The sequence below is a fragment of the Lissotriton helveticus genome, chromosome 9, assembly GCF_964261635.1.
Source record: "Lissotriton helveticus chromosome 9, aLisHel1.1, whole genome shotgun sequence".
NCBI classification, from domain to species: domain Eukaryota; kingdom Metazoa; phylum Chordata; class Amphibia; order Caudata; family Salamandridae; genus Lissotriton; species Lissotriton helveticus.
This window is the reverse complement of record NC_136070.1, coordinates 1,288,375,778-1,288,393,029: the sequence shown is the minus strand read 5'-3', so window position 1 is coordinate 1,288,393,029 and position 17,252 is coordinate 1,288,375,778. Positions and strand designations below refer to the sequence as shown.

Below are 17,252 nucleotides of genomic sequence, written 5' to 3'. Positions count from 1 at the left end.
TGGTCTGTCGAAGGTGGAGGGGGAGGGCGTTCCAGGTCTTGGCGGCGAGGTGGGAGAAGGATCTGCCCCCGGATGTGGTTCTGTGGATGCGCGGGACGGCGGCCAGGGACAGGTCGGCGGAGTGGAGTTTCCTATTGGGTACGAAGAAGGAGAGTCTATTGTTGAGACAGGCTGGGCCGGTCTTGTGGAGTGCCTTGTGTGGGTGGATCATGAGTTTGAAAGTGATTCTTTTGTTGACAGGGAGCCAGTGCAGTTCTCTCAGGTGTGGGGTGATTTGGTCTCGGCGTGGGACGTGGAGGACCAGGCGTGCGGAGGCGTTCTGGATTCTTTGGAGTCTGCTGATGAGTATGGATGGGGCTCCGGCGTAGAGGGCGTTTCCGTAGTCGAGTCGACTGCTGACGAGGGCGTGGGTGACGGTCTTTTGTGTTTCCGCCGGGATCCATCTGTAGATCTTGCGGAGCATACGGAGGGTGCGGAAGCAGGAGGAGGAGACTGCGTTGACTTGGTTGGTCATGCTGAGCTTTGAGTCGAGGATGACTCCTAGGTTGCGTGCGTCGTTGGTAGGTGCCGGGGGGGTTCCCAGTGATGCTGGCCACCAGGAATCGTCCCACGCTGAGGGGTTGAGCCCAAGGATGACGATCTCCGTCTTGTCCCTGTTCAGCTTGAGCCGGCTTGCCTCCATCCAATCGGCGACGGCCTTCATACCCTGGTGAAGGTTGGATTTGGCGGTGAGGGGGTCCTTGGTGAGGGAGAGGATCAGCTGGGTGTCGTCGGCGTAGGAGATTATGTTGAGGTCGTGTAATCTGGTGATGCGAGCGAGTGGAGCCATGTAGACATTGAATATGTTAGTGTTGGTAATCATTTTGCCGATATTACTTTTAGAAACGGGAGGTAACTCGGTCCCCATAAAGACTTCTGCAAAGTTCTAAAAGCTGTCAATAGAGTGTTAGTTTTCCTTTGCATATCAGCCTTGTGTAGATTGAATGGTCCTTTGTCATAGAAAAGAACTCTGAGTTATTTATAAGATCTAACTTGCTCTAGCTGCAAATTCTCAAGGTACCATTTGTGCTTATTCTTTGTACCTGGGTTTTTGTTAACTTCCATTTTTTTGTCTTGTTGTTAATTATAACCATGCCATTTGCGTGAGAATAACGTGATATCCTATTTATCAGCCGTTGTAATCCCACCTTAGTTTGACTTAATAGACTAACATTATCTGCATATAATGTGGGTATTGGCTAATTTTGGTGGATAGGCATTCACCTCATCCATGGCTTGTGTTAGATCTGATCAAAATAGATTGAAAAGCAATGGACCAAGAACGCACCCTTGCTTTAGGCCCCTGGAAGTTAAGATTTTTTTTAAACACAGGAACCATCACCTAATCGGACTCTAACCCAGGTATCTCAAGAGAGTAGTTGGATCGATTTCAGAAGGGAAGATGGTATTTCTTGCCCTTTCAACTCTTCCCAGAGTAGGGGTCTATGTATGCAATCAAAGGCCGATTTAAAGCCAACAAAACACAGATATAACGGTTGCTTCTTTGCTGTATATTTATCTATTAACACTGATAGAGCTAGGATATTCGTAGCAGTTCCCAATCCTTGTATGAAGCCTGTTTGGTTAGGTGGAATTATCTGGTTCTCATTTGCCCATAAATTCAGGTTTGAAAGTGTAGGACTCCCGCAAAAAGTTTGGCATCTGTATCTTGTAAAGGGATTAGTCGGTAATCGCCAGGCTGAGCCCAATCTCCTTTTTTCTAAATAGGTGCAATTAACGAACCCTTCCATCTTTCTGGGATAGATGACAATTCAACGGCTTACTTGAATACTTTTGTGAGGCATTCTACCCAAACAACAGGATTTTCCTTGTATAAAACAAATGGTATCCCGTTGTTTTTGGATTAATTTACATACTTGATTTTCCGTTTCCGTTTTTTGATTTCGTATTCCAAATTACACCGTTATTTTGGTCGATAGTGATAGTCCATTTATCAATTTACAGAAATCTCTTGAGTTATTCTTTTTACTTGTATACAGTGCCTTAGCCCAGAGTGTTTGTTTTGCTTCACTTGTTTCTTCCCGAATTACCTTCCGTACATCATGATTAATACTTTTAGATTTTGATCTTATGACCATATCGTCCCGACGCTTTTTTTAAGTGTCTCCGTAGCCAATTGTGAGTTCTTTTTAGGATACGAGTTGCGTATGATAACTTTATTTTGTTTTTCGCTTCATCTTGATTCCTTAATTGTTGTTTATGGTAAGGTTTTGAGGCATATGTGAAGACTTTATAAAGTACTCCCAACTTTCAATTGCAGTCAGAGTTTCCTCTTCAAAGTTTTCGTTAACCAATTTTGGAGCTAGTGAGCTGGTAGATACTTTGGAATCTTCTTTCCAGTACAGTCTCCTATAATTAACTGTTTCCGTCATTCCGGTACGGTTGGAAGCTTTTTATCGTGTGTTCATTGCAGCTTCATGACCAATATCTGGCTATGGTCACTACCATTTGTTTTGTCAATTTGATAAGATGGTATCTTGTTGAATAAATTCAAAGATGCTATTGTGTAACCAATTCTTGATTTCATGCTGTGTGATTGATATGTCCAAGCTGGTGGTGTATCTTACGTAAACCTCCCATTTAAAATTCTCAATCACAGCGATTCTCTATCCTTTAAAAAATGTATTCCGACTTTGCATCCTTGAATACATCTTACCGTAGTTGATGGTTGTTGAAGTATTGTCCATAGATGATTCTGTTGTTCAATTAAGTCATCTCTTGGATAGGATGATAGCAGATTTAGGTTAAAATCCCAGCGATAATATATTCAGTGTCCACAATCATTTGCCGTAATGCAAAGTTAGTGAGATTGGTAGCCATGATCTTCTTTGGTCCTAAATTTGGATGGATACATACATTTACAATTAATAATATTTTTACTCTGGTTTTTTCTATGTACGATAACTTTACTATTAAAATGTTATTGTTGTTTAAGGTTAGATATTTGAATTTCCCAGGCATCAGACTGGATCCGGAAGACTATTATTCGACTCGTACCCCTGCACGCTGGTAGGTGACGTCAGTCGGCTCCCCGTGAAGTCATCAGCTTCATCCGCACTGGAAGTGACATCCACGCCACCTATATAGGCGCCACCTTCGCGCTCTGACGTCAGTTACTTTTCACAACTTTCCATGCCAGGAGCACACAGCCATGAAGTGCACTGACATTGGTGTGTTTTTGGCAACTAGTGCACTTAAAAGGGATCAGCCCTAACTAGAATCCTGTCAGAACATTTCAATTCTTTTGCATTTGACTCGTGAGGGACACCTAGTAATGACTAGTGGAACTGCAGCTCTTTGTAGAATAATTTTGATATTGGATACTATAATATTCACTGCCAACTGCTCATCTCATCCCATAATGCTTTGCAGGGCCTTTGGTTGGGATTGTATTTTTGCCCATAACTGTGCTTGGGGTGGTCCTAGGAGGATGAGACCACCACCGAATCGTTCAGCAAGATGTGCTCTTTGTTTTTAAGGCATCTGCTTAGTTCTCTCTCTAGGTTAGGGAGGATCCCAAAACCATTTTAGCATGTAAAGACAGAGATACTTGTTATTTTACCAAATGTATATGAGGTTTCTGTTTTATTAATTGGGAGTCTGACGGAGCGAAGTTGCGGAATTCACAGAGTTTTTGTTCAACTTCGTGGAATTCTGCATAGTAGTACTCCGCCAACTACGCCCACTTTTACTCTAAAGCTCTTGGCGTATGGTAAACTATGGAGCAGCATAAAGTGACAACCTAAGAGCCCTTCCACTGACAGGGTCTGGCATATCGACTATTTTATGTGTCCTAACTGATTCAGTCGGAAGGCAGCCTTGGAGGCGTTTCCGCAGAGCTCACCTATGTTCAATAGCTGAGTACGCTAGCTAAGGTAAATATAAACCTTGAGTCCCAGGAGGATTATTTTTGTGATATAGCTATACTGATAAGGCAGAATTGACACCTTAGTGTTATAGTTTTTCAGTCGTTTTCCTAGTGCTAAGAGGTTTCTTATTCCATTAGTATCTGGAAGGAGTGTGGGAGGTGCATCTAGCTTCGACCCTGTGCGTTTAACAGGGTGGAATTCAGACATAGGGAAAGAATTGGAGTTAGGAAACTGGGCGTAACTTGTGTGTGGCCGAGAGGAGCCGGTGTTTCCCGAGTTATTATGATAACATATGGGGCCCGATGTAGGTCACCAAATACCGGTCCGTAACGGCCGAATTCGGCCGTTACCGACCGGTATTTGGTGATTGAGATCTAGGGGCCATTATTTTACAGAATCGGTAAATTTACCTAATCGGTAAATTTACCGATTCTGTAAAATACCGAATCGGTAATTTTACCGATTCGGTAAATCCCAGATGTAGGTAGCACTGTTTACAGTGCTACAGGCCTTCAGAATTCGGTATGTTATCACCCAATCCTATTGTGTGGTAAAATACCGAATTCAGGTGTACATGCACATCTGTGCATGTACACCTGTGCCATGTGACACACATACATGCCCTTAGGGCATGTATGTGTGCCACATGACACACAAGCCTGGAATTGGGGTGCTACAGGGTGTCAAAGTGACACCCCGTTCACCCTTGCAGGATTCGGTATCTATTCCACAAATGGGGGGCCCTCTTACCAGTCTCTCTCTACCATCAGCGACTGGAGTTTCAATTCAAAATCCATCTGGGTCTCTTAACCCCTTGGCCTCTCCTTTCCTTGTAGTTTCAGAGAATGGAGACCGCCATTTCCCAGATTGCCCTTTAACAACTTTAAACGCTCCAGTAGAAACTCTTGTGTTAGACTTTTTACCTTTATTTGACCTTGACTTGCCCTTAAACAGAGCTTGGCTTCTTAAGCGTTTTAGTGAGATTGATAGTCTCCATCATATCCAAACTAGGGATATTGAGTTAGTCTCCCTGTTTGGTGAAGTCAAGGTAACGAGTATAAGGGTGAAATTTTATTCTCCTATCATTGTAAATTTGATACTACAGCAAGCTGAGAACTTCCAGCGCACAGGCATTGATATTCTCCCGATCTTTAACCTTGGTAATATAAACCCGTCTTTCGGGGAGGTATCTAGAAGGGAGGAACAAAATGGGGTAGCCTCTCCTCTTAGAGACCTGAAGATTTGGGTATCTAAGGGAAAACGCTCGGTTTCACAAGTGAAGCCACTTCCGCTGACTCAGAACTCCTCTTTGGTAGAGGACAATAATCGGTGGAACTGGCTGCACAGTGCCTTATCTACTAAATCAAAAGATGATCCAAGATTGTTTCAGCATCTTTAACACCCCACTAAATATTATTTCCTGGAATGCTGCAGGTATTCACAATCGCCCAGAGAAGTTTGAGTTTCTATTTTCTCTAGGAGCAAATGTGATCTGCCTACAGGAAACGTGGTGTATTGATACGCTGAAGGTCTCTAAGGATTATTATGTCCTGGAAGTCCCTGCCGTCCCCTCTAAGAAAGGTCATGCTAGGGGAGGAATCGCTTGCTTATTATCTAATAAATTGCACTGGAAATTCACCCATTATATAGATTCTAGCAAACTTTTCCATGCTATAACCATTGACAATTTGTTTAATAACGGCATAAAGTCCCCTATGGTAATTGTGAATGTTTATATTCCTCCGGAAGAGTGTTTTAATGCGATTTTAAAGCAGGTATTTCGATACATTGATCTAATTAAAAATGTCCCATCCCCTCCGGACATTTTGTTGGTAGGAGACTTGAATTGCAAAATCTCCAATGTTAGTCTGGATCTTTTTAGGAATAAACCTAAAGAAGAGGCGTATTTTGTCCCGCAAGCACTCTTCCCTGATAAATCAGTGACAAACAAAAGAGGGAAGATTTTGCTAAATGAATTAGTGGCCGTCGATGGACTTATATTAAATGGGAGATTGCCGTCTGACGTGCCTGCAAAATTTACTCACAAGTCTCCGTTTGGGTCCTCTATCTTGGATTATGCTATTGCAGACTATGGTTTGTTCCCTTTTATTCAGGATCTTAAGATAATATTTACTCCTCTGAGTGACCATAGTATATTGCTTGTTACTATTTCCTTAAAGCCTCTGACAATTGCACCTTGGTCTCTTAAGGGCAGTGATGCCGCCTTTCACGCCTCTGCGGGAAGGTGCTATTGGAATCCCACAGCCATTAATGGGGTACAGGATTTTCTAGCCGATTCCCTATTAGTTTTAAATGAGTGGCAAGGGAATGAAATAGCATATTTTGAAGAATTTGTGCGCAACATTATTTTTTATGCTAAAAAAACTTCCCGACCTAGAAATAGGGTAGCAGTCCCGAGTACATTGCGTAGCCTGAATAAGGAAATAAACAAACTGGTTCGCGAACAATATCTTGATAGAGTCATGGAACGTGGAAAAGAAATATCAAGGCTAAAAAGAAAGAGAAGTAGATTTCAGTTAAAATTAAAAAAAGTAAGGGAGGACAATGTATGGATTAATTTGAGGGAATCTGTTGTCCACGGCAGGATCAGAGAATTTTGGACTATAATCGGTAAGGGGTGTGGTTCTAGACTAGGCCCCTCCCCTATCCCTATAGCGGAAGAGGTATGGATTTCCTATATTCGGGATCTCTATGCAGGGAATGGGATTTTAAGTGACGATATTGCCACCGGTGCTAACTCAGGTAATGATATCGCCATCAGTGTTACTCCCGTGGGTCTTACTAACTACCCCGTTGAGAAAGAAATTGAGATAGCTATAAAAAGCATGCGGGTCTCCGGGGCAATGGGACCCGATGAACTCCCCATGACGGTCCTGAAGTCGGATCCTGTAAGGTGGAGTAAAATCCTGTTTCCCCTGTTTAAAGCATGTTTTATGACGAAAATGGTACCTGCCTCATGGCGGGGAAGTATCTTGGTCCCTATCTTTAAGAAGGGAATTAGGGATAGCCCTAGTAATTATCGTTTGATTGCTCTCCTCGACTCGATCGGAAAGGTGTTTGCGAAATGTCTTCTAAACTCCCTCTCCGGTTGGGTAGAGGAGAATAATATCTTGCCATTAGAACAGACTGGCTTCCATAGGGACCACGGCACGTTAGACAACCTTACTGCTCTTCATGTGGTTACTGATAAGTATGTTAAGGTGAGAGGTGGGGTGGTGTATGCTGCCTTTATTGATTTCTCCACAGCGTTCGACAAAGTGGACCGTGGAACGCTGTGGAGAAAATTGGCAGTGCTTGGTCTACCATCCTATCTGTTGGAGCTGGTGCGGGCTTTACATACAGAGACCTGGTGTAGGGTTCTGATGGGGGGCGAAAGGGGGCTATCGGATATAATTCCTTCTTTGAATGGCCTTAAACAAGGCTGTCTGTTGGCCCCCCTCTTGTTCTCCCTGTACACGGTTGACTTACCTGCTGCCTTGTCTTCCAGAGAGGGCATCGCCCCGGTGGTCGGGGGGACCCCTATATCTTGCCTGATGTACGCCGATGATGTCCTTATTCTTGATCTAACCCCCAAAGGACTCGCAAATCGGCTTCATGCTCTTCATACTTTTGCTGTGACTCATCACATGAAGATTAATATTACTAAAAGTAAAGTTATGTGTATAGCTGGTACGAAGAGGTGCCGATCTGTTGATTTTGGTTGGTTTATCGGGGGCCAAAAACTTGAGGTTGTAAAGTCCTATACTTTTTTGGGGAAAATCATTACGGCTAACTTGAGTGAGAAGCTCCATATAGAGCATTGTACACGCAAAGCTATTGCCCATGGCAAAGGTTTAAATTCCCTATACCATGCAACGGGGAAACGGCACTTTCCGATTTTATTGGAAGTGTACAGATCTAAAATCCCCGCTACAATTTTGTATGGTATTGAACTTATAGATGTGAAAAAGTGGGACTTTTGCCATAAGATTGAGGGGAAACTTTTAAGATCACTCTCCTCCCTAAACACTGCGTGCTCCTCGGCCGCCTGTAGGCTCGATTTTGGTCTCAGGAGTAGGTGGGTACAGGGACTATCGGCCCTTGTTAGATGGGTGGCCTGCCTGGCAAGAGCAGAGGTAGGGACAATGAGAGCTCTCCTCAAAAGTGAATTATTGGGTAATTTTAATGAGTTTTCTCAACTTGTTCGTAATTTTAGAAAAGCTGTAACCCTTCTAAAATTAGATGAAACTGCCTTGTTTTTGTATTCTTCTTTACAGTTAAAACTTGTTTTAAAAGCAGCTTCATGGGACTTATGTTTCCAGACGGATACAAAAGTAATTTGTGGAAAAAGGAAGGTAGATCCCCTCCTTGATTCCTATCTGATGAAACTCCCACAACCCTATGTAATATGGAACCTACCACATGGTATCCGCAGATACCATGTGGTAGGTTCCACGTTATGATTTATTACCTTTAAACCGACTGTTATCTAAATGGTACGGCTCCTCTCCCTTGTGTAATCTTTGTAAAGTAAATATCCAGGACTGTATGCATGTGTTGCTGATTTGCCCCGCGCTCCGTAAATTGCGCTTCAGATGGTTAAAAGTTATCTGTCTGCATCTAGGCATTGTTACTTTGAACGATTTTCTGTCTGCACTTTATTGCCCTCCTAATGAAATGTTCTGCTTCCATATTTTTAATTTTTTTAAAGGGTTCTTAGCTATTTATTAATATGTCTCTGGAGATGTGTCTTGACTGTCCGACTTCTGTAGTTTGGTTTCATATTTCAGTTTCGTATTTGCCTGAGGATGTTTAAAGGATATAATTTTTTCTTGTTCTTTCTTGGTAATGTAATTGTTGTGTGTTAAACCTTGTATATTTTATGTGGCCCTCTTTTGAGAGCCAAAAACATAATAAAATAAAATTGAATTGAATTACTGAATCGGTAAATACCGATTCGTTATTTCCCATTGATTCCTATGGGCGTCAAGGCTATCAATGGGAAATAGCGATTCGGTATTTACCGATTCAGTAAATACCGAATCGAACAGATTCGGTATGATTCGGTATTTAAGAGTCGGTAAATCGGAATTACCTACATCGGGCCCTTAGTTTCTATGATTACCTCCTATGTTCAGGAGCGGACATTGGCAGACTATCCAGCTCACTTAGGAATGCGTTCCACGCTAATCTTCTCTTACTGAAGGATAATTGTGCTCTGAACGTACAATTTCTTTTTACGTTGTAGTTTTTTTCTGTTTATTTCAAACTGTATTGTGTGAAAAATCTGAGATTGTGCAGATGGTATTCAAACATATTGTATATTCACCCTATGTTGTAATACTACAAATTTATTTTTACCTCGTTTGTATTTGAAACATTCAGTTGAACTGTTTTATGCAAGTACTGTAAATGTGCTGAGCTCCTAGTACAGAATTTTTAAGAGTGCACCACGCCATTTGAAGTGTATTTATCCAAATTACAAAAATTTCCATAAATTCCCTATTGACGCAAATGAAAACTAGGTTTCCCAAAGGCATAAAGAGAATTAATAAGTTTAGTCAAGAGTGGCATTTACACACAGAGGCACACACATTTCCCTGACCTAAGGAAAGAACATTTGACACAAATATAATTGAAAACATAAACATATGAAGACTTTGGGCCTTATTACAAGTATGGCAGTCCACAGGACAGCCTTACTCGTGGTGGTGGTCCGACCATCGCCACACTGGCAGTCCACCCGCCGTATCATGAGTGCGGTGGCCGGACCAACACAATACCGCTGGCCCTGCCGGAATCAACGATCCAGCTGCGCCGGCGGTCTGGAAATGGGTAGGAAAATGCCGCTGATGCCGCTGCGGCACAGCTGAGCATATTCTGACTTCCAATTCCACCGCCCTCTTCATGCCGGTGAGCCCGCAATGAAAGGATGGTGGACATGGAAGTAAGGGGGCCACCTGCTGCTTCTGGATCTGGGGTTGCATGCAGAGGGGCACATATTGTGCCGGCATGGAATTGCACCCCTGTTCCTGCACGGTATGGCGTGCGTGACATGGTGCATGTCACACCATGCAGGATTGTGTTGCAGGTGCTGTCACGCGGTGGTCGGCTGTTAAGGCTCTACTATGATCCTTAACAGAGCACTGCCGCGAGGCCGCCGCACTACCACCCACCCGCCATGGATTACAGACGGAATTCTGCGTCAGGCGCACTACGGGCTTGACTGCCCGACAGGAGGTCCGCAAAAACTCATAATAAGGCCCTAAATATGCGGGACACAAGAGAGACATAAGAGAGTCAATGTTAGAATTAAGGTCCATCTTTAAAGAAGCTAAACCCAGTAGCCCCACGACGCTGATAGCGGGCAAGGCACTGGCACCTCCCCCACCACATGCAGAGAGGGATGTACTCACAACAGCTCCCCCTGCATTAGGATATTCAAATCCAACAATAGGAGAAGCCGATGAGCCCCCACTGGAAAAAAGACAGCTGGGTCTAAGCCCGAGAAAACCAAAAGCAGGCGAGCCCAGATGCCTCCAGCGCAGCCTAGGTCCTTAGGGAAGGTCCCCAAAAGCTGGACTCCCCGTCCACCACGCTCAACACGGGACACCATAAAGGAAGGTAAAACATGCACTCCCACTGGTTCAGGCGAGCGAAGACGAGTATCAGGAAACTTTATAGTGCTTCTTGATAGCGACTTAGAGAGGTTGGAAGATGAAGGGAATTCCTGTCCCCTGGGAACCAATGATGTGGGTGGGGCTACAGGGTTTACCCAGGTAGCCGAGGAGGAAACGGAGAGCTAATTTGAAAGTGAAGCCAGGCTAACGAAAGTAGCGTGTAGCTCAGAGCAAAAGAGACAGGCCAGATGGCGTGAGGAAGAAAGTTTGAGAGCTGATGCAGGAGGCAGAAAGAGCACACAACGGGGAGTTAGAGCAGGAGTACAGGACAGCACCCTCTTTACACGAGGAAAGTAGGGCCAGGTACAGGGTACAGCGCTGGGAAGAGTCGGAGGTAGATCAAAGGCTAGTAGCAGGACTCACAGCCACACTGTCCAGTCGACAAAGGAGAGGGGCTGACCACGAGATAAAGGAACACAGCAGCCTGGTTCTTACCCACCGGCAAAGCAGGAAAAACAAAATGGCTCCTGTGCGTGCACGTGAGGATGCGTGCTGCTCCGCATGGGCGTACAACAAAGATAAACTAACTCTGAGGAAGACAATAGACAAAAAGCAAGGCAAGACTTTTGCGTACCTGTTTTGTGACCTAGTAGCAGATTAAGCTGAAGAGAGGGACCAACATGACAGGTCTTGGCTGAGGGAAGGATCGTTTGAGCCGGAGGACATGGGAGTAGCAGAGGATTGCATGAGGCATGAAGGAAGAAACCCTAATAGGGACTTTCTCTAGATGTGTTAATGCCTCGCAAGATGAGAACGCTATGTAGAGGAGAAACCTGTGGAGTCACCTAGAATGAAAACGTACCCATTAGTGCAGAAGGGCGTAGCGGGGATTGTATAAGTGACGTGGGCCCAGATGGACAAAGAGGGGTCGAGAACAAATTTACCGTCTTTTCTGAATGGGGCTGGGAAATGGATTACAAGCTTCGAGGAAAACACAGAAGGTGTTGACCTAGAGTTAGGCGACATTAAGATCCTGCTAAGCAGCCTAATTAGGGAGCAGACAAACACGGTTGCAACAAGAAACTGGACAGCCGTGGACCAACACGGGCCCACAAGTCACATTTTCCTACAATATACTGATGAAAGGGGTTACCTACAGAGATACAGAGAAGGCTGGACAGCGTAGTTGGATTAAATACCAAACCCTGGCAGGAAATACAAGCTCACATGCCCCACTACAAAAAGGAAAAACTGATGAAGTTGGATAGTGGAATGATTTTGAACACAAAATTGAATTAAAATCAACCGCAGTTCCGTGTGTTCACAAGGTTAGGCACATACCCATATCCATCAAGGAAGAGGTGCACACGCAGCGACAGAAACAAGTTGATGCTGGCGTAATTGATGACTGGAATCTGCAGAATGGGTTTCTCCATTGGTGGCAGTAAGATACCCCATAGGAAAGGTTAGGCTACGCATTGACCTTAGAGAACTAAATAAAAATATTCTGGTGGATCAATCCCCATTATCGGCATTAATGAGATGTTTGCAGTTACGAAAGAAATGTGTTGGCTCTCAGCCACAGATCTAAAACCTGCCTATTGTCAGGTGCCTTAACATGCAGGCAGTAAGAAACTCACAATGTTCATCACACCTTTCGGATTGCTTTCGATTTACCAGGGTACTCTCTGATTTAGCATGTGCCAACAGGGTTTTGTTGAAGCTCCTAGGAATGCGCCAGTCCAACTGGAAAAGGTGATGTCAGAGCCTTTCTTGGGCTAACGCAATATCATTCAAAATGCATTAAAAACATTCAGAGAAAATGTACGACATGCGGCAATTACTCAACTGTAGGGTAAAAGTTTCTTGGCCTTGCCCATTGGTGAAAGCTCCCGGTGTTTTTGAGGGGTAGGGCTGAACGGCGCAAACTTCTATGGGATGGGAGCGGCTCACGAATCTCCTTGCACAAGCTTCAGCATGGAGTATTCAACAAGTGCCTTGCTGTGCCTGATCTCAGAAAGTATTACCTGGCAGCCCAACTTGTATCGATTAATGACTGAGTCTTTGCGCATAGCGCCGAACCTACCTACCTGGGGGACCGCCATGCTATGGAAGCTTGCGGCAATCCAACTGCGGTGTATCGCAGAGGATTGGAGCGACAACAGCTGATCCACACACAGACAGTGGTCCAGGCATGGCGTGTAGCTATAAAACTAGTGGACTGGGAGGGCAGGTTAACGGAGAGAACCCCGCTCTGGAACAGCAACGTGCTCCGGGAGGAGGGGGGTTTGAAGGGGTTTCAGAGATGGGAGCTGTGGGCATCGAGTATCTTGGAGATGTTTGGAGGGGGCAGGCACTAATCCCCTTTGAAGACCTTCAGGTAGAATATCCATTGGCCGATAGCGAGAGGTTTCCAAATTTGCAACTGGGACACACCCTACAGAGACATATATTGGAGGGGGAACAATTGCCAAGCTACTCACCACTTGAGGACCCATTGCTCTCAGACCCAATGACAGAGGGGGCCGCCTCACTCACGTACAGGAAACTGATGAATAATTCCCAGGACCCACTGGGACCACTGAGGGAGGCAGATGTGGGACGACTCGAGGAATAGCCATACGTGCACGCTTTTGACTCATACAATTAAGGATGCTGCACAGATCCTACTCCTCTGGGACACTCATGCACCGACTGGGGTGTTGTGAATCACACCTTTCGGCCAGTAGTTGAGGGGAGGGTGGGTCTTTTTAAAATTTTTGTTGGCCTGCCCCAAAATCCGGTCATACTGGTGTGAGCTCACACGAGTCATGGCCAGAGTTACGGATGGAATGTCCCTGTGGGGGTGTGGTGGCATCTCCTAGGGGTGACAGGAGAAGAGACATTAGCCCAACAACCCCAAAATGTGGCTGATGCTGCCGTCAGGGGTTGCAAAACAGAATATTGCAAGGATGTAGGGAGCTGACACTCCTCGTGGGGTAACGGATTGGGAAAACAACCTCGCCTGGTGTCAACGGGACGAAAGAGTGATTTGTCAGAGATGGGGTTGCCCCATGAATGGGAAAAGGTATGGGGTCTGTGGAGGGCGTACAGGGGTCGATAAGATCATATGTGAATGAAACTATGTACTGCATTAAGTTCACATTCTGGTATTGAATACTTGTCCAATTCTCCCTATCAGTTATCAATATGTACTTTGATCGTGTCAATATTGGTCATGATATATGTATAAAATTGTGTTGGTATGCTGAGCAACGGTTTAATAAAATTACTATTTCAAAAAAATGATATATATGCATGCCCACAACACAAGATGGAGGTTGCCCACTACACCGAGCCCGCCCCGCTCAGCGTGGGCAGTGGCCGCGTCTCTGTAGGTTGGAAGGTTTGACTGCGGTTCTCTGGATGACCCCGGCACCTCCCAGGAGTTGAACCTGCATTCCACAGCACCACTAGATGTACACCAAGAGTTTCTTCGCTGAGATAAAACCTTCTCTACTAGTGGAGATGGTAAATAGTCTGATACCTGTCCATGCACAACTCACTGTGCTCAGGGCGGCGCAGGCGGGGTCTGAACACCTGACGCCTCCTTCGTATGAACCTTTATTTGAAATGTGAGCTCCAGCAGCTCTGGAGAGCCTGGCTCGCTTGAGAAACACCGGATCAGAGAGCAAGGTGAGCAAGGAGGGTTAGGAGGAGCAGAAACAAGTCTGATGACAGTCTGTGAGTCAACCACATGGGCGCCATGTTTACCAATAGACAGGGTCCAGGTTCTTCACAGAGGCTCTTACCTTCACATCCCTGATCATGTGAACCTTCAGATATGCTGCCAACTTGTCCCTGTGATCTTCGTGGTACAAGTACCGCTGCTGGTTCTCCGAGAGGGAGCCAAACGCTGCGTCTGTGGGCCAGAGCATGGTGAAGGGCAGGTGGATGGGGTCTGTCACCAAGGAGAGCAGGCTGGCATCCTGTGGAGCAAGACACAAGGCACTCATGAGGGCAGAGCTGCTGCTACTGTGCTTCCGGGATTGTTGGGTCCATATCTGACCCCTACAGTAGAAGACGGACTACTGTAGCAATGAACTTACAAACCATGACGTAGCGATAAATGATGACTGCTGCAATGAACTTACAAATCATGACACAGCGATGACTGATGACTATAGCAATGAACTTAGAAACCATGACGCAGCAATAAATGATGACTGTAGCAATGAACTTACAAACCATGACGCAGAGATAAATGATGACTGCAGCAATGAACTTACAAACCATGACAGCGATAAATGACTGTAGCAATGAACTTACAAACCATGACTCAGGGATGACTGATGACTGTAGCAATGAACTTAGAAACCATGACTCAGGGATGACTGATGACTGTAGCAATGAACTTAGAAACCATGACACAACTATGACTGATGACTTCAGCAATGAACTTACAAACCATGACGTAGCGATAAATGATGACTGCTGCAATGAACTTACAAATCATGACACAGCGGTGACTGATGACTATAGCAATGAACTTAGAAACCATGACGCAGCAATAAATGATGACTGTAGCAATGAACTTACAAACCATGACGCAGAGATAAATGATGACTGCAGCAATGAACTTACAAACCATGACAGCGATAAATGACTGTAGCAATGAACTTACAAACCATGACTCAGGGATGACTGATGACTGTAGCAATGAACTTAGAAACCATGACACAACTATGACTGATGACTTCAGCAATGAACTTACAAACCATGATACAGCAATGACTGATAACTTTAGTAATGAACTTACAAACCATGACACAGTGATGACTGATGACTTTAGCAATGAACTTACAAACCATGACACTGCGATGACTGATGACTTTAGGAATGAACTTACAAACCATGACACAGCGATAACTGATGACTTTAGCAATGGACTTACAAACCATGACGCAGCGATTACTGATGACTGTAGCAATGAACTTACAAACCATGATGCAGCGAGGACTGATAACTTTAGCAATGAACTTACAAACCATGACACAGCAATGACTGATGACTTTAGCAATGAACTTACAAACCATGACGCAGCGATAACTGATGACTGTAGCAATGAACTTACAAACCATGACGCAGCGATGACTGATAACTTTAGCAATGAACTTACAAACCATGATGCAGCTATGACAGATGACTGTTGCAATGAACTTACAAACCATGACGCAGCTATGACTGATGACTGTTGCAATGAACCCACAAACCATGACGCAGCAATAACTGATGACTGTAGCAATGAACTTACAAACCATGACGCAGCGATAACTGATGACTGTAGCAATGAACTTACAAACCATGACACAGCGATAACTGATGACTTTAGGAATGAACTTACAAACCATGACACAGCTATGACTGGTAACTTTAGCAATGAACTTACAAACCATGATGCAGCAATGACTGATGACTGTAGCAATGAACTTACAAACCATGACACAGGGATGACAGATGACTGTAGCAATGAACTTAGAAACCATGACACAACTATGACTGATGACTTTAGCAATGAACTTACAAACCATGATGCAGCAATGACTGATGACTGTAGCAATGAACTTACAAACCATGACGTAGCGATAAATGATGACTGCAGCAATGAACTTACAAATCATGACACAGCAATGACTGATGACTATAGCAATGAACTTAGAAACCATGACGCAGCAATAAATGATGACTGTAGCAATGAACTTACAAACCATGACGCAGCGATAAATGATGACTGTAGCAATGAACTGACAAACCATGACGCAGCGATAAATGATGACTGCAGCAATGAACTTACAAACCATGACACAGCGATAACTGATGACTGTAGCAATGAACTTACAAACCATGACGCAGCGATAAATGACTGTAGCAATGAACTTAGAAACCATGACACAACTATGACTGATGACTTTAGCAATGAACTTACAAACCATGACACAGTGATGACTGATGACTTTAGCAATCAACTTACAAACCATGACACTGGGATGACTGATAACTTTAGCAATGAACTTGCAAACCATGACACAGCGATAACTGATGACTGTAGCAATGAACTTACAAACCATGACGCAGCGATAAATGACTGTAGCAATGAACTTAGAAACCATGACACAACTATGACTGATGACTTTAGCAATGAACTTACAAACCATGACACAGTGATGACTGATGACTTTAGCAATCAACTTACAAACCATGACACTGGGATGACTGATGACTTTAGCAATGAACTTACAAACCATGACGCAGTGATAACTGATGACTGTAGCAATGAACTTACAAACCATGATGCAGCGAGGACTGATAACTTTAGCAATGAACTTACAAATCATGAAACAGCAATGACTGATGACTTTAGCAATGAACTTACAAACCATGACGCAGCGATAACTGATGACTGTAGCAATGAACTTACAAACCATGACGCATGGATGACTGATAACTTTAGCAATGAACTTACAAACCATGATGCAGCTATGACTGATGACTGTTGCAATGAACTTACACACCATGACGCAGTGATGACTGATGACTGTTGCAATGAACTTACAAACTATGACGCAGCGATAACTGATGACTGTAGCAATGAACTTACAAACCATGACGCAGCGATAACTGATGACTGTAGCAATGAACTTACAAACCATGACGCAGCGATAAC

At 44.2% G+C, this 17,252-nt stretch overlaps 1 protein-coding gene across 1 annotated transcript in view; it reads right to left on the bottom strand.

Moving 5' to 3' along the window:
- STAB1 (stabilin 1) overlaps positions 1-17,252 on the bottom strand; it is a 769,578-nt gene that overhangs the window by 168,198 nt on the left and 584,128 nt on the right. The window contains exon 52 of the mRNA XM_078661896.1: positions 14,341-14,517. Within this exon, the coding sequence (XP_078518022.1) occupies positions 14,341-14,517 (177 nt within the window). The remainder of the gene's footprint in view (positions 1-14,340; positions 14,518-17,252) is intronic.